General features: G+C 40.8%; 1 protein-coding gene across 1 annotated transcript in view; it reads left to right on the top strand.

Moving 5' to 3' along the window:
* The first annotated feature begins 426 nt into the window (after nt 1-426).
* The window catches only part of mcf2l2 (MCF.2 cell line derived transforming sequence-like 2), a 210835-nt gene continuing 186037 nt past the window's right edge, over nt 427-25224 (top strand). The window contains exons 1-4 of the mRNA XM_028587646.1: nt 427-502; nt 19389-19503; nt 20211-20301; nt 20601-20714. Coding sequence (XP_028443447.1) covers nt 427-502; nt 19389-19503; nt 20211-20301; nt 20601-20714 — 396 coding nt within the window. The remainder of the gene's footprint in view (nt 503-19388; nt 19504-20210; nt 20302-20600; nt 20715-25224) is intronic.

The following is a 25224-nucleotide window of genomic DNA, read 5'->3' as shown; positions in this document are numbered from 1 at the left end:
CAAAATTATTACAGAGCAGGGCAGGGTGAATGGATACACACACATACACATAACACCATGTCTAAGAATTCTTTGTTCTAGTTTCCTATATATAAATATATAGAAAAATCAACATAACATTCTGAGTTCTGCCTCCTTGACAGTTTCTTGTGTGCATTACTGATTTTTACAATGTCCCAATTTGGTTTAGATTTACCTGTCAACTAGCCTACTAGTCTCCTTTCTCCCTGACTATATTATTAATATTCTTTGAATTAAGTTTGCCCCAGCTGCTTTGTTTTTAGATCATACTGTATAAGTTTCTTCGGCGGGGGCAGGATAACTCTCAATCCCTTTGCATGTGTTTACCATTACCGACTGTCTGGAATTCATGGATGTTTTACTGTGCTTCATCTGATCAGTGTGTCTCTCCCAACAGATGAAATTATGCAGCAGGAGATCAGGCCCCTGCTATCTGTGGACATCATAGAGCAGCTTCATCGCCAGTTTGCCTTGCTCTCAGGTATGAAACAAGACTTTACTGTCCTGCCTGTGTTGCATTGGCACAGAGATTTTATAGGTCAAAGGTTAAATTTCCAGGTCACTGTGACTGTAATCTTAAATGCTACTACTGCATGCAGGACCCTAATTTTGAAATAGCCTGAACCGGATGTTGTATTGTGGACTGGCGGATAATAAAAGTAAGCTAACTAAAAACCTTACTAAAGTACTGAGTGTACCTGGAATCATTGAATAGATAGAGTCACAAAATGATGTTAGAGTACATATGTAGACTACAAATCCCCTTTGCAAAATAATAAGAAAATGGAGTCTCTACCACGGGAAACTGCTTAGTCACTGTCCGTAGCTAATGCTAGATAAGGCCATTGACATAGCCCGGTCCTACGAGGTAGCACAGGTGCAGCTATAGGCTATGGCTACAGACAGCCATGAAGTGCATACAGTACACTGCAAGATCTGGAAACCAGGCCTTGCTAAACATGCAGATGGGCACCACAATAACCAAAAAGAGTGCCCAGCAAAGGGGAAACAGTGTGTAAATTGCCAGAAATGCAATCACTTTGCTAGAACCTGTAAATCAAGGCCCTATACTCCAAACAGAACAGGACACAGACATATACTCACTGTTGAACAAGAGGATGAGGATTTCAACTCAGACTTTGTGGATGCTGTCACATAAGAATTGGAGGAGGACGCAGATGTACATGCAGACATAGAACAGGGACCACAGAATGCAAAATTGACAAATGAGCGTGATACCTGCTAAAGACTTTGATGCAAACCACTGCTGAAAGTCAAACGTAAACTATTTGGCTATGGGAGTCACCCACTGAAAGGTTATTGCAAACTGGAAAGTTAATATAAGTCAATAACCGCAAAGTTTCACATCAAAGACTGCAATGGCCCACCTCTTCTAGGGTACAAAGTGAGTAAAGCTCTAGGACTGATCAAGGTGGGATATGCACTCACCAACGCCAGCAAGAAAGAATGTGTCACAAGGTTCACGTGACTTTTAACAAGTGTTCAATGTATTTCTCTACTGGGGAGTTTTGCCAACCCAAAAAACATCCAGACAGAGATTTGGCTTTTAAAACAAATTTTTAAGTTAATTATGGTTTAGTAATGCCTATTCAGTATTGTTATACATTCATTACGTGTTAGTCAAGGTGCATATGTTCTCAACTTTACAATAAGGCTATCAAACAGCATTACTAACTGTTATGTACTTATGGTTTAGCAATGCTTATTCATTAAAGGGGTGATAGAATGCAAAACCGATTTTACCCTGTCATAGTTGAAAAACGACAGTTTGGATGGTAAATAGGACATACATAGAACCTCAAAATTCCATTGACACCTCTTTCGTCTGCAAATCTCACAATTTGAAACTGCCTCTGAAAACGGGCAAATCTGAACAAAGCTAAAAGTTGACGTCAACATCCCAAATCCTCCTCATTTGGCTCTACCTTCTATCTTTGTAATGCCCCAAAATTTACATAGGCCACTAACTGATCTGAGGTCAGTTAGTCTTCTAAATCTCGTTCGCACACATCTCAGAAATTTTATACATTGTTAATCTGCTGTTGCATTACTAAATTCACTTCTGAGACTTTTTTTACAAAAATTGATGGCTAATTGCAAATTTAGTATGACTGTTTCGGAGTTCAGGAGCTCCACAGTTTGCCATGACAGCGGCGCAGTGCCTGCCCAGATCGCTGACTTTCTGCCTGGACTGTCCGACCCCGCTGCACGCTGGCTGGAGATCTCTCAGGAGATACGGAATACTAGTCCAGAGAAAAGGAGTAGATATTGGACAATCGAGCGGGACATGTGGATTTAAATCAGTGGCGCAGTGGACTCACAATGGGTGGTGTGCAGGAGCTGCCTGCCGGCAGCGGTTCATGGTACGTTAACTTTTTTTTCCAACATGAATCCTCAGCGAACAGTGCCGAAAGCAAAGGTGTGTGTGTGTGTGCGCGACACACAGGAGGATGAATAGACTGTAACGAAACTCTGTATCTGGTGCTTTGTACAGTAAGATTAGTTGATGAGTTTATGTGTCGGGGACTCAAGACAGAAATCAAGTTTGAAGCCAGCGGGCATAGCGCGTCGGGGTAACCGGCGGATGCCACTCCTTGCGACCGTGCATTTGCGCGGCACTCAGACGCCGCAAATCGTTAACAATGAAAAGGGAACTCCCTGCTGAGTTCAACAATACCTCACACAAGACTACGGTTCATTATCTGTGAAAGGGGGCGTGGCTTAAACATAGGAATCGGGCCAAATCGCCAATGAAGAAGGAAGTCTCTGCTGAGTTCACTGATACCTCACAAAAGACTCTACCTCAAAAGGTTCAAATGTTATGAAAGGGGGCGTGGCCTGACTAAGTGGGCATGGTCATATTATAGGGGGCGGCTCAGTATCACATGTAGACCACACATACTGAGTTTCATGTAAATCGGATGATGTTTGTCATATAAGGCAGAGTTCCTGTTGCCAGCGGGGGGCACTATGACCAAAAGTCAATTTTGGCCTGTAGGTGTCCTCAGGCCTGGACCCTTGTCAATTGTGAGAAATTTCGGGCAGATATGACAACGTACACTCAAGTTACAACAACTTCTTTGTTAATCGCTAAACACTCAAAATGGCCGCCACGCAACGCCCACACCATTGGACGAAAAGTTTTTCTTTTAATAACTTTTCATCATTAAGGTGTTGAGATGATACAGACCAAGTTTGAAGTCCATCGGATGAAATCTCTAGGTGGAGTTCGTTAAAGTATAGCACCTTGACTTTTAGGCCTACTTCCTTTGCCACTAGAGGGCGCTATGACTAAGTAAATATCTGCCTTTATACATTTTTGTGTCTAAACAGCCAAGGGTGTTGTATCAGCAACTGGTCTTAGTTCTGATAAACATGACTACAGCACTAGGCATGCTATGGAGGGTAAATTCACATTATCTAAAGTAAGAACAAACAAAAGGGAAAAACACTAATATATAGAGCCATGATTAATTGGAATGCAATGCCTAGTCATGTCATTCAAGAAAATAGAAAACCTCAATTCAAAGTATTACTTAAAGGAGAATTCCGGCCAATTTTTACGGTTAATCTTGATCGCTATAGCTACGCGAGTACTTTCGATAGAAAAAACCCCGACCCGAATCAGTGCAGGTAACACTGAGAAGCTGCAGCTACGTACTACAAGCGTCCCCTGAGCTAAAACGGCAGTGCTCGGGGCAAGTTTTAGAGTGCCTTTGTGCCTCTTAACAGACACAAAATGCAATTAATATGTCTGTGCCACAAGAACAGGGCCCTTACGTGTCAACAAGATGCATTTTCAACTCAGACATGGTTTAAATTCACCTACCGTGGTCCCTGTCTCGATCCTGCCAGTAGCTAGCTTGCCCTGCTAGCTGATAGCCGTTAGCTGCTAGCTGCCGTTTGGTGAGTGTATTCAGACAGGCTTCTGTGATAATCATCCCAAAACAATCCACGGAGCGGTGGTGGTGTGGCTATGTCCTCCAGAGGACAGGTCATGTCATGAAGTGTATTCCCCCCTAAAAAAAACAATAGTGCGGTAGTAGCTGTTAGCTGCCCTCCGGTGAGTGTGTACAGCCAGATAGCTGTTGGCCTTTAGCTGCCGTCCGGAGAGTGTATTCAGCCAGGCATCTGTGCTAATCATCCCAATAAAAATCCACGGAGTGCCCGGTGGGTTGGTGGATATCCTGCATAGGACAGATCATGCCTTTGCAGCAAAAGGTTTAGATTATTTCCCCCTCAAAATAGGTAATTGAGCACTGTAGTGGTTATGACCATATCAGTGACTATGTAACTACATGGAAACGGGATAAACGATGTCTGTGGCTTGCACAGTAATAGCGTTACTGAAGCCTAGCTGTTGCATCGCGCGGTCTCCTGGGAATTCAGTTGTAGCAGAAAAAGTTAAACAGTAGTGTGTGAAGACTGAAAAGCGGAGTTGTTTATAACGGAAGAAGCTTAGAGTATGAAGAATATAGCAGATATGCAACACACGGAAGAGCCTTTTGAGTTTGATGGTCATCCTTATTTATTCGAACCAGAGTATACAGACGAAGAACTAGCCTCAAGAGTTGGAAAGAACGAGACTGACAGACAGAGGGGAAACAGGCAGATGAACTTGCTGCTCCAAGCACAAGCTAAAGGTAGCCTTCAGTAACTGGGGGACATAGCTACACCACCGGGCGCTCCGTGGATTTTTATTGGGATGATTATCACAGATGCCTGGCTGAATACACTCACCGGAGGGCAGCTAGCAGCTAACAGCTACTACAGCACTATTGTTTTTTTTTAGGGGGAATACACTTCAAGACGTGACATGACCTGTCCTCTGGAGGACATAGCCACACCACCACCGCTCCGTGGATTGTTATTGGGATGATTATCACAGAAGCCTGTCTGAATACACTCACCAAACGGCAGCTAACGGCTATCAGCTAGCAGGGCAAGCTAGCTACTGGCAGGATCGAGACAGGGACCACGGTAGGTGAATTTAAACAATGTCTGAGTTGAAAATGCATCTTGTTGACACGTAAGGGCCCTGTTCATGTGGCACAGACATTAATTGCATATTGTGTCTGTTAAGAGGCACAAAGGCACTCTAAAACTTGCCCCGAGCACTGCCGTTTTAGCTCAGGGGACGCTTGTAGTACGTAGCTGCAGCTTCTCAGTGTTACCTGCACTGATTTGGGTCGGGGTTTTTTCTATCGAAAGTACTCGCGTAGCTATAGCGATCAAGATTAACGTAAAAATTGGCCGGAATTCTCCTTTAAAGAACATCTCCTAGCTGAGCAGAACTCTGTATTGGATAATACTTAATGAATGCGGTTAGTATCATTGAGGGTTCTCTGTGTGCATTTGCTTGGTCATATTATTAGTGAACAATGTTATAATCTCATCTCTAAGGTTTGTGAATAATTTAAACTAGGTGCTGTGTTGTCCTGTGTTGTGCGTTGTGTTGAATGTTGTTATGTCTTGTTATTATTTTCATTGTTTTTATTTCAGTGATGTATTGAATGTTGTATTTTGGTGGTTGTTTTAAATGTAACGATGCACTTCAATGTATAGCTGCACAAGTTGTGGGTGGACTCCAGGAAGAATAGCTGTGGCTATGGCCCCAGCTAATGGAGATCCCAATAAATCAAATCAAATATCAATCGCAATGAGGCTGATGGGCCTGTAATTTGAATCCTAGTGTGTCAAAGAACTGTAGTAAGAGTTCCGATGGAATTCTATCCAACCCCTGTGTTTTCCCTTTTTTAGCCGTTTTAAGCGCTAATTTAAGTTCCTCTAAGTCCAACGTTATAGGTTGACCCAGTTGTTCTGCCTCCTCTGGATCAAGAAGAGGCAGGTTTAGCTCTTTTAGGAACTTTTGGCACTGCATCGCATCTGGATTGCAGGAGGATTCATACAGCTTTGAATAAAAGGATTGGAAAGTGGCAGTAATCTCCTTAGGATTCGTTGAGATACCTCGGTCCGTGCAGATGCTATTGATAGTAGCTCTGGACTCGCTTTGTTTTAATTTCAGAGCTAGAAATTTGCTTAGTTTAAAGCTGTTAAAATAGTAATTTTGCCTCACTCTGTGCATTATGAATTCAGCTCTCCTTTTTAGCAAGTCATTTAGCTCTGCTTGATTTGTGACTAAAAGAGTATGTGTAGATTCAGAAAAACAAGTCTTCAGAGATTGTTCTAACGATTTACAACATTCTTCCAACTCCTCAATCCTTGCTTCTCTCTTTTTCTTCAAATTTACTGCAAAGGAAGATGTGAAATCTCTAATAAATCCTTTAGTGGCTTGCCAGATGTACGCCGGGTCCAAAACTGAGCCAGTATTGATTGATATGAACTCTGCTAGTTTGGCTCCAAATTCTGTATTAAAAGCTGTGTTTTGGAAAAGGGAATTATTAAATTGCCACCTTCTAGATTTTTCTCCTAACATATCACGACGGAATGTGGTTATCAGTGCATTGGGAGTCCATTGCTATTGTGTGGGACATTGTCTTAAGTACACTGGAGCACAAAAAATAATTAATGCAGGAGTGGGTGCGGTGACGTGTGGAAAAAAAAGGTGTAATCCTTGCTGTAGGATTGTGCATTCAGACCCCCTTCCCTCGCTGTAGGATACGTGGCCGCATAAAACGCAGCTCGCACAAAAACTCAGCTCAAAACTGCCCCTCCTGTCTAAAGTCACAGGTTAACTGAAACAGGTCTAATGCTTTCCTATGTTAAACATGAACAATGTTACAAAAAAAACAATACTAAGTACCTATGGAGCTAAATCAGGGCCAAATGTTTTGTTCATTTGAAAAAAATATATATAGTTGAAAAAATAAAGCTTGAAATTGAAAATTTAAGTTTTGGTCAAAACTTGGAAAAAATAAAACCATGTATTGAAACTTAAAATAAGTGTACCAATTTTTCTTTCAGTTTGAATAAAATATAGATTAAATTCTGGAATTATTTTGAATAAATTATAAATTTTCATTTTTCACTTTAATATTTGTTTTCAGTTCCACATTTCATGTTTTCAGATTCAAAACTTATTTTTTTTTACGCCTTCAAATCTTTTTTTTACGCCTTCAAATCTTTTTTTTACGGCTTCAAATCTTTTTTTTCGGTTTCAGATCTGTTTTTCACTTTCAGATAATTTTTTTTCGGTTTCAGACTTTTGGCCCTGATTTGGCGTGGGGTGCGTGGCTTCAACTCAGAGGGGCGTGGTATTATGAGTGACAGCCTAACAACGAAGGCAGAAGACTCCTCTGTCATGTTGACTTCAGGAAATGGTGTTACTGTGAGAACTATGACTGAATGCTTTCTATCCACTATATACATGTGATGTTTACTTAATAAACTGATGCAAGTGACAAAGTTCCATTTAAAAAATTGTATTGGACAACACATGGTACCAATTACACTATAAGAGCAATAAACTGATTGTGCAGTTCGGCAGGAACAATGACTTCTCCCACTTCCATGTATGACATTGAATGTAGCACCACAGTATTCACTCGGCAGTCAGCATAGCGTCCGCTCCGCCAAGGCAACCTGCTGGCGCAGCCCACAGGTAAGACATGTGAAAGATATTAGCCTTTTTGAATAGATACTTTGGGACATTATCCCCGCAGTGGCATTTTTTTTGTCATTAACACATAAGGGAAAATAGGTGGACAGCTGGAAATGAAGCATCGCTAGCACAAAAGTTATCATTAACTAACGTTAGCTTCACACTAGCTGGTGTTTTTACACCAGCTTTAGTGTCCAGCTCAACTTTTGACTTTAACGTGTAGTGGTCTTTGTTAACCTCTGTTTGTCACAATGACCATAACTCGACAGTGGCTGCCTGCAGCCGTACAGCCTTATAAATGTAAAACATTATAGATAACCAACATTGCTAGTGTTACCTTTTCATGGTTAGTTTAAACAACATAACTTGTCCTGGTCCGCTTTGTTAATCAGTCAAAGCTTTTATTACGGACACACACGGTCCAGAAAACAGACAGTAAGACATACAAATACAAAAAGACAAGTTAGTGTATTCTGATACTTAAGTTAGGCTGTGGTAGAAGCCTTCAAAGTTTGCCCACTTGGCATATTTTGTAAAGGCATAACTGTCATGCTGTTACATGTAACGTTATAGTGTAAAACATAATTTATCAGGCCAGAGCATTAATGTAAAGTTTTATTTGTCTACTCTATAAAAGGAGACCTTCTTCACTGCAGCCAGTGTCAAGTTATGGTCATTCTGACAAACGGAGGTTAACAAAGACCAATACACATTAAAGTAAAAAAAAACTTGAGCTGGACACTGAAATTAGTGTAAAAACACCAGCTAGTGTGAAGCTAACGTTAGTTAATGCTAACTTTAGTGCTAGCAATGCTTGATTGCCAGCTTTGTCCAGCTGTCCACCTATTTTCCTTTTATGTGTTAATCACAAAAAAAAAAAAAAATGCCACTGAGGGGATAACGTCGGAAAGTATCTATTCAAAAATGCTAATATCTTTCACATGTCCTACCTGTGGGCTGGTGCCAGTGAATACTGTGGTGCTATAAGTCATACATGGAAGTGGGAGAAGTCATTGTTCCTGCTGAACTGCACAATCTGGCACAGTTTATTGCTCTTATAATGTAATTGGTACCATTTGTTGTCCAAAACATTTTTTTTTAAATGGAACTTTGTCACTGGCATCAGTTTAAGTAAAAATCACATGTATATAGTGGATAGAAAGCATTCAGTCATAGTTCTCACAGTAACACCATTTCCTGAAGTCAACATGACAGAGGAGTCTTCTGCCTTCTTTGATAGGCTGTCACTCATAATGCCACGCCCCTCTGAGTTGAAGCCACGCCCCCCACGCCAAATCAGGGCCAAAAGTCTCAAACCAAAAAAAAAATATCTGAAAGTGAAAAACAGATCTGAAACCGAAAAAAAAAGATTTGAAGCCGTAAAAAAAAAGATTTGAAGGCGTAAAAAAAATAAGTTTTGAATCTGAAAACATGAAATGTGGAACTGAAAACAAATATTAAAGTGAAAAATGAAAATTTATAATTTATTCAAAATAATTCCAGAATTTAATCTATATTTTATTCAAACTGAAAGAAAAATTGGTACACTTATTTTTAGTTCAAATACATAGTTTTATTTTTTCCAAGTTTTGACCAAAACTTCAAGCTTTATTTTTTCAACTATATATATTTTTTTCAAATGAACAAAACATTTGGCCCTGATTTAGCTCCATAAGTACCAACCATCTATTAAGTTCTGAAATAAACTGTATGAAAAACAAATCAGCCGTATAGGAGTAATAGACATAGATTATAAAATGCCGTCAAATCAAATGCTCCTTGTAACTCTGCTCCCAAGCTCAGACATTATAATTTGACCAGCTATTACGCTCTGAAATAGCCTATGTGGGGTAACAAACCATGTAAGAGTAGTAACTATTCATTATAAAATAAGTGTTTATCATGTTCTTAGGCGGTGTAAATTGAGCAGTCCATGTCCGTCATGTTTTCAGCCTCATCAAACATTCCTTTAAACGTCAGGTTGCCAAACTTACCAAACAGTTGAACTTGCAGTGTTCCAAATACAGTAATCCACAGTCATCGGGTTCGCCCGCTCACTTCCCGCACCGGAGGTCCCCACACCGCCCTCCAGGCCCGATGACAGTTCCCGGTCCGGTCGCGAAGCATCCAGCGTAGCCGTCACGTCCCTTTCCTTCATATCCAAATCCCGACAGAACTTGTCCGCTTCCTCAGGTGCAGTGAATGTGACGTTCTCCCTCCTTGATTTACTCTCAGTTACCGGATAAATAAGAAAGTTTGGAATGCCTTTAGCATGTAACTTGCGCTGCACTCCTATAAATCCCTGGTGCTGCATCACATGCCTCTTTGAAAGCTGTATGTCATTGTCTAATCAAGAATGCTAGCAAGTTGATTGGCTAATTAGTAGAGGTGTGACGAGATCTTGTCCTACTAGATTAAACGTGGCGAGATTTCTTGTCGAGGTAAAGAGTGTCTCGCGATATCAGTACACAAGGGCAGAGCAGCAGCCAGCATGACGGATTCTGACTTTGACCTTGAAATTAGCATCGAAGCATTAAATCTGTTCATCACTGTGAACAATAAACTAAGCTTTATTTCTCTCTGTCTACTGTACAATGACAAATTTAAGTACAAAACAACTGGTCTCAAAAAGGCTTGGTTACATTGTAACGTTGGTTCTCTGATTGAAGAGACTATCTCTCCACTTTACATATGGAATAAGTAATGGCAACTGTTAGTTATACAGGAGAGAAGCCAGTCATTTGAGTTTGTGGCAAAACCTTTCAATGCTTGTTTTTCATTTTGTGACTTTTTAATTGAATAAAGGACTATTTTTCCAGTCTTATTTCTTCATTGACGTTTTCTGTTAAAACAGTGTTAAAATCTTGTCTCGATCTTGTGAACCCAATCTGATGTCTTGTCTCGTGAGTGTTAAAACTCACTTAGTGCTTTTGGGTTGGTCCTTGGTTACGTTGTCTGGAATATTTTAGAACATAAAATTGTTTTCTCTTTTAGACCCTGCTAAATGTGTAGCCACACACTCATCTTGATCTTCCTGTCTTCGTTTGATTGTTAAAGTAGAATAGATTAGGAAATCTAGTGGCTAGAGACATGACAAGCTTGATCCCATTTAACATGGGGGGCATGTATATACATGTATCTTTTGCTTTTGTCTAAAAAAGTATCATATATGACTTTATGTGGTATTAAATAACATTAAAGAACTTTCAATAAGTTGAACATCCATTTTCTTCATCTTCTTTTTACATTGGGATGCTTAGCTGTTCACTGCAATCCATCTGGTGGAAAGTCGATATTTATTTTTTTAAAGTTTAGACAAAAACATTGCTTATGTCACCCCAGCATTCACTCTTTGTGCCCATTAGATTTTCCAGATGTGTTGTTACTGGTGGCAAATTAGCCTGTGTGGTTCTCCAGGGATGCTTCTTATTCCTTTCCTCTGTCCTCTCACAACAGCCAAAATTACAACTGTTTTCCAAAATCTGTCTCTCAGCAGTACTAGCCTTCAGAGTTACAGAAGTTTAACACAGGCTTGGTTTGTTGCTTTCACCACATGTGTGTGTACAGTACAGGCCAAAAGTTTGGACACACCTTCTCATTCAAATGCGTTTCCTTTTATTTTCATGACTATTTACATTGTAGATTGTCACTGAAGGCATCAAAACTATGAATGAACACATGGAATTATGTACTTAACAAAAAAGTGTGAAATAACATGTCTTATATTTTAGATTCTTTAAAGTAGCCACCCTTTGCTTTTTTATTAATAAGGGAAAAAATTCCACTAATTAAGCCTGACAAAGCACACCTGTGAAGTGAAAACCATTTCACGGGACTACCTCATGAAGCTAATTGAGAGAACACCAAGGGTTTGCAGAGTTATCAAAAAAAGCAAAGGGTGGCTACTTTGAAGAATTTAAAATATAAGACATGTTTTCAGTTATTTTGCACTTTTTTGTTAAGTACATAATTCCATATGTGTTCATTCATAGTTTTGATGCCTTCAGTGAGAATCTACAATGTAAATAATCATGAAAATAAAGAAACACATTGAATGAGAATGTGTGTCCAAACTTTTGGCCTGTACTGTATATTGTAAGAGTTTGTGCCTTCTCAGTAGATGTGGAAGTTTTTCCACCATGTGTGTTTGTATATATATGCTTTATCATTTCCACTGATACTTCAGAATTTTATGAATGCCATGATGTTGCAATTACACAACTCTGCAGAGATGTCTGCTTCACTGAACTCAAATTAATAGTCATCTTTTCTCTCTTCCCTTTTGGGCAAGCAACTTGAACCGTGACAGGACGTCAATCAGTCTCAATGTCATGACAACCAAATAAACAACGGGTACAGCATTTTCTCCTCAGTCAGAGTGACATGTCCCATGGAAACCACGTTCATGTCCCATGAAATATGTAGCCCACCTAAATGCACAGGGCCAAAGTACTGTAATTGCTGTGATTCTCCATTCCCCTAGATGGCGCTGCTTCATGTTTGTTGGCTGAGCCACTCTGTGTTGCCTGGCTAAAGAAGAGCAATGACTCTTTTTTTCCTTTTTCCCCTCTCGTCAAGCGAATCGTTAGATGAAGACAGAGTGAGATAAATTTAGTGAAACGTACCACTTAACACACGGTTAACACACAATGTTGGTATTAGTTAGTAGAAGTGTCAAGAAGCCTTAATTATTGTGAACTGCCGTTTACATACACTACAAGAATCTCTGGTGAGTACAACAGGAGGGAAACTACTTGCTGGCATGCCACTCATACAGATAAGATTATGAGATCTCCAACGTTATCACACACTGCCCGGGTAGTGATTTGAAGACCTTTTATTCAACAAACCAACACTGAAACTCAACTGAGTTGAACATTGAACTAATTGACTGGACTGATTTTTCTTTTAAACTGACTGACTATTTTGGGGGGATTTCAGATTTTTGTTATTGTATTTTCTATGTATGATCCACAATCTTTGTGGAATGTTAAAATAAATGTTTTGATACTGCTTTTGCTATCGAAACAGTGGTCATAGCTGATTCACTTCAAGAGCCGAACCTAATTCTGATTTAAAGTGCTTAAATATCATTAATACAGGTTATTGTGATATTCCCATTGATGCTTTAAGTTACGTTAGTTACATCTAATGGCGAGCCAGCCAGGAGTGTTTTGAGCACGACCAAGTTAGTTAAATTTACATTCCAGAGTTCTAAATACATACTGCTACTTCAGTGACTTATTTCCAATTTTTTTTTGTGAAGTGTTATTACTGATTGCATTGAGTGAAACTGTTTACAGTGTAGACATTGATGTGGAACAGGAATTCCATATTAAGACAGAGCGGTCCATTGTTGTGTTAGGAGTTGCTCACACTGATACAGACAAAGATATTACTGAAACCCTTGAAAAGTATGGCACAGTAGCTAAAGTAGTTAGGCTGCCAAACACAGGAGAAGAGGATAAATGTAATGCCATTGTAGAAGTTGAATCCGTCACTGCTAATGCTTTGATTGAGCCCGAGTTACCTTTTGACATACAGAATGTCAATGACACTATAATAACATGGCGTGTTGATAGCATTAAAGTACTCATATAGACTGTCACAGACTCTAGTGACTCTGATGGCAGTAGCGACACTGACTCTGACCATAGCATGACACCCCTCATTCGTAGATATAGGAAGAAAAATTACATTACAAAGCTCTCCCCACATGCTTCCAAGCAAGCAAAGATAAAGCCTAAATCAACAGCTAATTCGGCTGATGACCTGGATGAGGAAGTGTTGAATCCACCAGAGGTGAGGCGCATTGTTGTCAAACACGTGATAAAAAATGATGCACCAAAGTCTCAAAATGAATCCAAGAGGTTGCGTTCATTCTCTGGCAGAGTGCCTAAGCCACCAGGCGAAGCTGACTTTGAAACATGGCTACTCCATGTAGAGCTAATGTTCCACGACCATGTCTCTGTTGAAGCACAGAGGAGGAGAATATTAGAGAGTTTGCTTCCTCCAGCCTCAGATGTCGTTAGGCAGTTAGGTTCATCCGGTCATCCCAGAGACTACATGAGGCTGTTGGAGTCTGCTTATGGCCTGGTAGAAGACGGCGAAGAGATATTTGCCAAATTCCTGAACACAAACCAGGATCCAGGGCAAAAGGCTTCCACTTACCTGCAGAGATTGCAAATGCTGCTGAGCACTGCAGTGAAGAGAAAAGGGGTAAGACCATCTGATGTAAACCTTCACCTGTTGAAACAGTTCAAGCGTGGCTGTTGAGACCATGACCTTGTTCTTCAGCTAGAGCTGAAAACTGATGAACCCCTTGACTTTGCTGAGTTCTTACAGCAGCTGAGAACTGAAGAAGACAAGACAGCTACTAAATTTGACTGTATGAGCCGCCATATGGGGACCTCAAAAGGAAAATCCTCAATGAACGTCCAAACTGTAGCCAACTTCTCCTGCCTTACTGATCGCAATGCCAGTGTGTTACAACTGGTGATGAATCATACATATCTGAGACTGAAAGCCTGAGGAAACAAGTTGCTGAGCTGCAAATGCAGCCACATAGCCAGAATGTGTGAGAACCCTATGAACAAGGCTGTGGTTGACCTGAAATACAAGGAACTGAAGTTAAAGGGGTGATAGAATGCAAAACCAATTTTACCCTGTCATAGTTGAATAACGACAGTTCGGTGGGTAAATAGGACATAGATTTAAGCTCAAAATCCCATTGACACCCCTTTACTATGAAAATCTCATATTTTGAAACTGCCGCTGAAAATGGGTGAATCTCAACAAAGCTAGTTGTAAGCATCTCAAGACCTGTACCTTTGTCATGCCCATGGGTGTATTAAGAGAACGATAATGCCCTAACATTTACATAGGCTACACAACTGACCTGAGATCAGGTAGTCTTCTGAATCTAGGTCACGCAGATCTCTGCTATTCCATTACAAAATTCACTTCTGAAACTTTTTTATGTGAGAAATCAACTATGTAAAGCTCAACTATGGGCCGTTTTATGAAAATGGATGGCTAATTGCAAATTTTGTCCGACTGTGTGTCGGAGTTCAGCGGCTGGTGCTGCCTGGGTTGCTACATCGCGGCCCTGTCTGTCCTCCGTCACAGACAATTGAGCTCGGCCGACGGCCCGGTGCTCAATACCCGGGCAAACTTACCCTTTTCTGGGTGACTGGACTACCACACACCGCTGCCCTGACAGAGCTCCAGGGCCTACAGCTCGCTGTTCTCCTTCCCCTCTTCCTGCTACCGGCCGGCCGGTGAATGACTGAGAGCGCGGTCAGCGAGCTTGTTACGCCCGCAATCTCTTACCACAGCCCGCAGGTTCCAGTTAATCTTATAATGGATATGTGTGTTGAGTTATTTAAACAAACAAACAAACAATCGGGGAAATAAACGCCTCTTGTCCACGAGTCTCATTGATAGAGCCGCGGTGAGCTGGAGTCCATCAATGAGAGCTAGCTAGCCTCCTCCTAACTCTGACATTCACAAAAATGCATTCAATTGAAATCCGAAATTGGACAAGTGTTAGCTAAGCTTTGTAAGACCTTGGGGAACCTGTAATATACATGCCGTGATGAAATTCAAACTGTAAATATACTATAGTTATGCCGAAAGTGTAGCTAGCTAGCTGCGATATTTCCCCATTGTATTGAATGGGACATATAGCTAGTTAGCTAGCTGCTCCTCCTAACAAGACCCTGAGTTCATAAAAATACCTTAAATTAAAATCGGACACAACATTAGCTTTGTAAGACCTTGGGGTAGCTGTGATATCAGTGCCGTGACAAAATTCAAATTGTAAATATATTATAGTTATGCCAGCAGCCGGCCGCAGAGCCTCGTAGTGCAATAATCCACAAAGGGTGACTTTGCGCTGGGTATGGAGCCCAGCAAGCTGCCGCTTTCTCGTCAGACTGTGTGAAGCTCCTAAAGTCCGACACGTCTTACCAAATTTGCAATTAACCATCAATTTTCGTAAAACGGCCCATATTTGAGCTTTATAGTTGATTTCTCGCATAAAAAAAATCTCAGAAGTGAATTTGGTAACGAAACATTGCAGTGTCTGGAATATGAGATTCTGTCGCGTCTGTAATGTGTGTGTATTGGGGATTCGCTCAACCAATAAGCGTGCGTCTCTAATGTGTGTGTATGGTGATTCGCTCAACCAATCAGCGCAAAGCTCATCTAAATATTCATGAACATACCATATTTGGAAGAAAAGCTCTTGTTACAAATAGGGCCAAAACACAGGGATGCATAAGGGCCAATAAAATATCAACCAGGCCATTTTCAGCCCAACCAATGTTACATACCCCATTAGGAGACCATAAGGAACAGTGTGAAATACCCTATATAATCATTCTATCACCCCTTTAAAGCCGGACGAGTGGAAAGCAAAGCAGGACGAGTGGAAAGAAAAGCAGGACTCTCGTTTAAACTGGGCAGGGCTCCAGTAGAGGGACTTCTTGGAGCCAATGACCGAGACATTATTCCTAAAAACAAATGGAAAAACCAAAAAGCCAAGTGTTTCTCCATTAGACCCACTAGAGATGATCTCATGAATGGATCAGTTGGATCAAGATCCTTAGTTAACGTCACCATCAGAGGAATTCAACATGAGTGCCTCATTGATTCAGGCTCACAAGTGACCACGATCTCCAAGTCGTTTCATGACTCCCACATAGCTTCTCATCCAATCTGTCCTTTAGATAACTTAATTGAAGTAGAGGGAGCAGCAGGCCAGCCTGTGCCTTATATTGGCTATATTGAGATTGATATACTCTTCCCAGAGACTTTCACAGGTAACCCCAAGACGGTTAGCACACTAGTCCTTGTCTTTCCTGATTCAAGTGCCTCTGTTCATGTCTCTGTTCTCATTGGCACTAATGCTCTGGACGTTTTGCATGAAGGGTTCAGTGAGGAGATTGATGGGCCTGTCTTTGAAAACTGTGCGTATGCTGTTCTCATCCAACATCTGCGCAGCCTGTATGAGAATAAAACACAAAACAAAAACAGAGTGAATAAAGTCAACTTCTTCACAAGAAATCAATAGTCATTCCAGCAGGCCATAACATGGAAGTAGACGGCTATACGAGGAACATCAATAGCCTTCCTGGCACTCCCCTTTTGGTAGATTTCCCATCTCATTCATATTTACCAAGTGGGTTGACTTTTTGCAGTTAAGTCATGTCAAGCCCCGGACGGACATCAAAGACGCATATGCTCTGCCAAATATTGAGGAGACTTTTGCAGCTCTGACAGGATCAAGATGGTTCTCTGTGATGGACTTAAAGTCAGGCTTTTATCAGTTGGAAATGGCAGAGGAAGACAAGCCTAAAACAGCCTTCGTCACTCCCATGGGATTTTGGGAATTCAATAGGATGCCATAAGGAGTAACCAAGGCTCCAAGCACATTCCAAAGAGTTATGGAAAAATGCATGGGCTCCTTGAACCAAAAAGAAGTTCTTCTTTTTCTTGATGATCTTATTGTGTTCTCAAAAACCCTTGAACAGCACGAGGAGAGACTTATGCAAGTTTTCAACAGACTGAAGGAGTTTGGGCCTGAGAAGTGTCATTTTTTTAAGAAGTCGGTAAAATACTTGGGACATGTTGTCTCGGAGAATGGAGTAGAAACTGACCCTGAAAAGATTTCTGCACTCACGACTTGGCCCAGACCAAACAATATTAAAGAGCTCAAGTCTTTTCTTGGATTTACAGGATACTATAGGAGATTCATCAAGGACTTTTCAAAAATTGCAAAGCCCCTCAACGATCTCACTGCTGGCTACATTCCAGCAAGGCAGAAGTGCAAAACCAAGTCCTTTTCCAATGTCGACCTCAAGTCACCCTTTGCTGAAAAGTTGACAGCTAAGTGTGAACAAGCATTCAGGACCCTCATTGGAAAGTTAACAACTGCTCCAATTTTGGGCTTTGCCAATCCTCGACTGCCATATGTTCTCCATACCGATGCTAGTCTTCATGGCTTTGGGGCGGCTCTGTATCAACAGCAAAATGGACAGATGAAAGTTATTGCCTACGCCAGTAGGGGGTTGTCAAACTGTGAGAGGAGATACCCCACACATAAGCTAGAGTTTCTTGCCCTTAAGTGGGCAATAACTGACAAATTATCTGGAGCGGAGTTCACCATTGTCACCGACAACAACCCCTTGACTTATGTATTATCATCTGCCAAACTGGACGCTGCTGGTCCTTGGTGGCTAGCAGCCCTGTCAAACTAGAGCTCTATTCCAAAACAAGTCCGTGATTAAATCCTCCGTTGATAAATGGCCAAGCACCATCCTCCCAACTGAATAACACTGACAGTGACTGACACTTGGATCGCTGCCGATTCATTCATGTATCCTCCTGCGCTGGAGTATTTATGCTTCCGCCGAGTCGACCATAATCCTGTAGCTAGATCCTTTCAACAGAACATAACTGAAAGCATCAACAGTTATTTGTTAGTTTCATTGTTTTATATATTTATTTAGTTTGACAATTATTGAGAGTTATTGAGTTTGAATTTATTATAGATGAACTTGTGTTTATTGAGAGATAACATTCATTTCCACTCATTTGCTGTGATGAGCATCCACAAATTCCCGCCGTACTGTACCTTCAAAGTGCATAATTGTACCTTTGGGGTAAATTTTTTTCTTTATAGGGAACATTTGCTATGTTTGTACCTTAGGGAACAAAAATTGACCTCTTTTTATGACAGTGAATGTAAGTTGGGCAAATGCCACTGACAGGCTCAGATTATTATTCTAAGCGATCTCAGAGCTGTTTCTGGTTAAACAAAGATTTTCCTCTTAAACAAAAAGGTCTATCTCTGAGAGAGATCCTTTCAATAATGTTGTAAGACACCTAATAACAATATGAGCCTGTCAGTGTCAAAAACAGCACTTTGAGTGGACGCAAATTGACAATGCATTTTGACCATGGATGTATTGTATTGACATAGTGACATAGGGGAGCATTCAGTCCAAAATTGCAGACGCACTGTAAGTGCGCCCTCTTGTGGCGGTTGTGTTGCTCTTATTATTATAACCTCTTTGGAGTGAGGTTGAAGATGACTGATGAGATTGTACATGCAAGTCACAGAGCACAAAAAATTAAATGTGTAAAACGTGCAGAAGAGTTGGCTACATTTGTGTCTTAAAAGTTTTTCAGGATTTTCCATGACTACATTATTTAGCTTCTATGAATTAAATTGTTCATTCTTACTAGCTTTAAACATTGTTTTTAAAGAGATTAACAGTTTGGTTTACTTACAAGTGGGCTGAAAAGAAAATAATACAATGAAGACAGAAAAGGTGATACATTATGCGACATAAATTTCACAGATATTCTCTGACTTTTTGTTATAAATGGACAAATTTGTTGACTTTCTGGGATACAGTTCTCCAAATTCCAGGAACTCTCCTCTAACCCACTGTCCCACTGGCAGTACAAGCAGTACAAACTTTTTGTACTATTATAGTATTTTGCGGGGTATTTTGTTTAAACCCTGCAAAGATTTATTTAAAATGTTAGTTTTAAACAATACCATATATTAGAATCAAACTGAATTTGTGGTAAATGTGTGTACAATGATGTATGATAAGACATCTAGTGTAAACATATTATATAGCTTCAATGAAGAACTGAAGAAGCTGATACCGAATATACATTATACTGTATGTTATGTTAGAAAGTGTAAGACCTAAAGTCTATGCTAGAAGGAAGAATAGTAAATGTGTGTGGTGTTTTTATGTTGCAGGAGGGCGAGGCAAAGATGGCGCCCCTATCATCATCTTCCCAGAGTACTCAGGCTTTAGCGACGTGCCCGAGGAAGACTTCCTCAATGTTGTTACTTACTTGACCAGCATACCCAGGTACACACTCTCTCATACACAAAAAACTTCATTTTCATTAAGGTTACCCTCAAATAATCAGACTCTTAGTCTTCAATTTCCAATTCAATCCATTAGCCAATAGAAGGCCTCACTTTGCTCATTGAACACCAATAGAAGACCTTGTGCAAAACCTCCATTTAAGTCCAGACAATTGTCTGAGAGGTTTTGATGTACTTTACTCTGAACATGACAGGTAGCTGCAGTGAGATGATTTCTAGTTCACTTACACTGATCAGGTAATTTGTTGTCATCTTATTACAGTTTTTAACAGAAATTAAGCCATAAAAGATCCGGATTTGTTGTACTCCAGTGGCATGGCCAGTTTAACCTGATACGGGCAGCTGGGCCCCTATTAATCGCCCCTTTTTTCGTACTCTCTGTACAATGTGTAGTAGACCCTTAAATGTTTGTGTGGTACTTAGATTAGGCACAATAATTTAGGAATACTTGACATTTTAACAGAAAACTGAAAGATTAAAAAGCTTATAATGTTTCTGGAAATTACTACATAGTGGTGAACTGGTGTATTTCTTAAGATGTGCAAGACCTTTTGCTCTTCAACTGAGCTCTGCATGTTCAGGATCAAGCAAAGTAAAATAGTTTTTACAGAATTTGATTGTCACCGCTTACACAGACACACACAAAGCAGAAATCCAGTTACAAGTCTTCTTACCCCCTGTCTCCAGCCTGGATGCTGCCAGTATTGGCTTCATTATCATTATTGACCGGCGGAAGGACAAATGGAGCTCAGTGAAGGCCTCTCTATCCAGGATCGCTGTAAGTTCTCCAAAATAGTTATATAGCACTTTCTTGCTGTTTGGTGTAGCCAGGAAAAGCACTGGTGTATTCAAAACAATTAATGATGGCTGCATTCCACTTAGGAGAGGCCCTGGTATTGTGCATGCTAACTCACTGAAATAGCTTCCTGGGACACTTGAAGGAATTGAGCCATCGTTAAGGTTATCAATTTCAGCTGTGCTTTTCCTACTATAACAAGTCAAAATGTCTGCTGTGAAAAAGGTCCATGAAATGATGGGACAGCTTAGAGATGTATTGTAAATTCACATTTTATCTAGGGAGCGTTTCCAGGAAACCTGCAGCTGGTGTTGGTGCTGAGGCCGTCCAGGTTCTTCCAGAGGGCTATAGCAGACATTGGGATCAAGCTACATAAGGATGACTTTAAAATGAAGGTACCGGTAAGCATGCTTCAGTACCAATCATATTAACTCTATGAACTGCACTCTTTAGAAAACAATTGTTTGTTTTATGCAAGCAAGGGTGGTTAATTAGAGATCAAACTGGTAACCCTTCCCAGATTACCCGATGCCCAGAGAGCAGTGTCCAGCACAGCCCCAATTGGGGGCTATAAGAATGAGACAGGATATTATTCCTCGCTTTTAAAAGGTATAGCGTTATGTTTGGCAATGATACTCAATACAGGAAACATGACGATGCACAACATTTTATTTTTATTCATTCTTCAGGTTTTCGTTTCTCTTTTAAAGTGTCGTTAATGGCCACAAGTGAACGATGAAAAAAACATGAGTAAAATAAAAGACACTGCATAAACTCCGCTACTGTGTGTTTATTTAAATATAGGTACACCATGTAGGCCTAAGAGATTGCAATGTAAGTCTATATATTACTATTAAGACTATAGCATACGTCAAGGATGTATAAATTAAATAAACTTCAGCTGGAGTCTGATTTACCACGGCAACACTGTTGACTGCAGGTTAAAATATTGTTCTGAAAAAGAACAGGAAAATGATGAGACTGGCAACAGGTTGGGTTTCCTTCTCTCGCTTCTGCCAGGCTTTATTTTATACATAAATATGTACTTTAAATATGTTCTCAATTTCACATTCCTTCTCATAAGAACATCAAGTTACCATAATCACCACATAACTTGAATTCAGTTTCTCAAATAAACATCATTTTCAGAATCCATATGTTCTGTTTGTCTTCATATCCAAATGAAAGTAAAATACAGCTTTTCCCAAACTTCTTTGGTCTACTGCTTACAGCTTTAATAACTGTACTAATAACCAATAACTCCAGTGTCACTCGTTACAAATAAGATTCCAAACGCACAGGCTGAATGCTAACATATTAGCAGAATGCTGTTAATTCTATTAACAAAAGAGTACAGCTGGCGGAAGACATTACACAAGCAAAAGTTAACTCTGTACATAATAATAGTATTTCAAACAAACACTTGCTTAAACAGCATTTAACATGACAGGGTTTTACAAAATAAAATCACATAGGAGCCTCAAAATAGGACAATTTACCCGACTTGGCACACACGTTCTGTAAGTGAAGCTAGCTTACTCTGCTTTAGCTGAAGCATTCCGACCACGTTACTCTGTGTTCCTCTAAATAACTACTAACTACAATCTTCATCCAGTATAAAACACGGAAAAGCATTCATACATTGTACTGACATTATTTTGACCACATAAGTGTGTTTTTGCTCGCAACTAACCTGAAAAAGAACAGGACAATTATGAGGTTGTGTTTCCTTCTCTCGCTTCTGCCAAACTAAAGACAAGAGTCGGCTACAGCCACAATATGCCGTCTCACTGGGAGGCAAAGCCCCCTTGTGGTGGAAATTTGAAATACAGCTTACAAAATGAATTTACACCAAATGAAAGAAATGAGGCCCTTATAAAGCAATATACATATGCCAACTATTCAAAATATACATAATTAAACCAAATAATGTGACTACACATTGCTGGGCGTCACACATCAGTGATCTCTTTTTCAGATTGCCTAATAGTACATACGTTAGTGCAAATGAACCTGAGATATCAGGGTTTCAATCTCCACCTGTGGAAAGTCCTGCTTCTTAGCCGGATTATGTCTTACCATGTTGTAAATTGTAGGGGCGAGGCCTGAAAACCGAGAATATATTGGGGCGTGAAATTTAAATTACGATTGTTTCCATTTATCAATATTCTTACGCTCTGATTGGTGTGATACGAACGTTTTATGAATCACATGTGAAGCCTGTCGTAAGATGATTTCTGCGCTCATATCTGTGCTGGTTTCTACATTAGGTTGATAAATGAGGGCCAATGTGCCACATAAAGAGACAGTGCAGCATATGACAGTAGCAACAGCTGAGAAGATTTGGGTCTGTGGTGACCAGGTCCACCTCACACAAACTTCCTTCTCCCATTCTCTCTCTTTACTACTACTACGAAACACACACACACACACACACACACACACACACACACACACACACACACACACACACACACACACACACAAAGGCAATCAAACACATACATAGTCTAACCAGGACTCAACATAAACTCTTCAAAGCTGCCAGCTTGGCAACCAAGTATGTAGTTTGATTACTGGCTGACTGAATAGATTGATAGTTTATTTTGAGTAGCCAGCTAGCAGTTCTCATGGCTGTTTGCTGATAATCCGGTGTCTGAAGTAAAGAGCTCAAAACATCTCCTGAGAAAATTACACGATCAACCTAGTCTTGGTTATTTAATTGAGATTTAGGGCCCTATCTTGCACTCAGCGCAATTGCCTTTTTACACCGGATGTATCATTCCTATTTTGCACCCGACGCACGGCGGACTTTTCCCTCCACAGACGCACGTCGGTAAAATAGGGAATGTATTTGCGCTCCCGGGGGCGGTTCAGCGAAGAGGAGGCGTGTTCCGGCGCAAACGTTACTTAGTGCTATTTTGCAGTTTCAGAAAACCATTCCACCACTGACCAGGAAAAACCTGGTCTAAAGTCAGTGGTGCTAGACTAAAGTCAGTGGCGCGTTATTCAGGTGCTATTTTAGGGGCGCATGCTTGGCCATAATGTAGCGTGTGCACAACGCGTCGCGCATACACTTCTCTCATCTAAACGGATGCGTTCCCATTTTTGCAAACCATACATAATTACAAAGGAAAATATTACTGAAAATGCGCTTCAGGTGTTTGGATCGGTCAGGAGGCCCTTTACAGTACAGTCCTCAAAAAGTCCCAGCATTCTTTGTGGCTTGTTGTGATTTACACAACATTTCCATGAATCATGGATGTGTTGATGAGATAAATGAGGAAATATTAGAGGACTTAAGGAGATGTGATGTTGAACTACGGCGGGATCTGGTCCGGGAGTAATGCGCGATGTGCTCCTGATGGAGCGGGTGGACGGAGATGGAGTGGGGGGAAGAGGAAGGGGCACAACAGTTGCAGGTGGTGCGGTTGGAGGCCCACGCTCCATGGCTGCAGCAATCCTCTCCAGACTTGAGGAGATGCGCCCGAGAGGCCACAGCAACATCGCCACCCGGTCAAGACGGGCATTTATTACTTTGCCGCATCCCGGACAGCTCCCGCTGGCGTGCGCCAGGCAAATCCGCCGTCATAATAGCAATCCGCCATGGAACAAGCGCGCCTGCTCTTAAAGGAAATGTGAGATGACGCTCTTATTGGTTTATTGCCCGTTACACCCAAACCACACCTAGCTACTTCAGACCAACCCATTTTAGATTTGCGTCGGGCGCAAGAGTCATTTATCCCGCCGGTATAATAGCAACAGCGCCCGAGATCCGCCCACAAAGCTACTTGCATTTTGTGTTTCATACTTGCGTTTCAGATCGTTAAAATAGGGCCCTGTGTCTTATTTTCCTTACCTTGTCATTCAAGGCCATGGCAATTTTTGTACGACCAACGTTGCGCTCTCAGATGAACTTGACAAAGTCTATCTGCTGCAGCAGCGGCCCGCAGCTCGTGAGATTTTTTTTTCAAGGCAGTAGAAGGTCTTCTCAAACTTTCGCGCGCTTCCACATCCCGCGCAACTAAGGATCTCCCAAGGAACATTCATTGTGCTGTTAGATCGCAAATGGAGAGACTTTTGTTTTGAGAAAAAGACTTTTATTTTGAAAAAGGAAGTTGAGACTTTCCAGTCCTCATGCCAGAAATCAGGTGCAGAGTTATTTTCAAGCACATGCAGTGAGAGGCTGTGAAGCACATGTTGTGAGCTGCTGTTGAAAATAGATGAAGTGGGGAAGGACTTTACTTGCTGGGCATTTCCAGGGATGCTACTGGTGAGATAATGGTTTGATGTTGATATTTGTCAAAAGTTTAATGTTAAATGCAAATGTTGATGGTGAAATTGCTAAAGTTAATGTAGTCAATTTCTAAATGCCTTGCACTCATGTTAGTTCATTTAACGGTGTGATAGTGGTAGCCAGGGTGCAAACTACGGGGGAGCTAGGGGGAGCTTGGCTCCCCTTAATAAGACATGGGCTCCCCTGAAAACGTGATTTGTGAAATTTTGGGGGGTCTCTAAAAATTGTGTCATTTTGACGTGCAGTTTCAGTTTTGTGATCATCGTGGATTATTATGTGTAAAACTGCAAAAATATCATTCATTCATGCATGATGGCGATTTAAACCTAATTCACTTCAATAAAAATAACTATACATGCTATTCTTGTTATGAGCATCAAGGTGTGGCGGCGCTGCGGTGCAAATTCAACTCCTGTAGTACATGTTAACTCTTGCTCCTCTCTCCCGTTGAACGGAGGAATGATGGTATTCTTCGGTAGCCTGAGTAACTTTAACCGTTGTTCATGTAAAATCTCAAAGACGCTTTGCTTTGTTTATAGACTATGTGTGGCTGGCTGTTTGCTGTTTGACCTATCTACTCCTGTCGATAAAGTATGATAGCGTAAATC

This window comes from Perca flavescens, chromosome 9 (genome assembly GCF_004354835.1).
Source record: "Perca flavescens isolate YP-PL-M2 chromosome 9, PFLA_1.0, whole genome shotgun sequence".
Taxonomy (NCBI): domain Eukaryota; kingdom Metazoa; phylum Chordata; class Actinopteri; order Perciformes; family Percidae; genus Perca; species Perca flavescens.
Note: the sequence above shows the minus strand (reverse complement) of the source record. Positions and strands in the feature narration are given on the sequence as shown.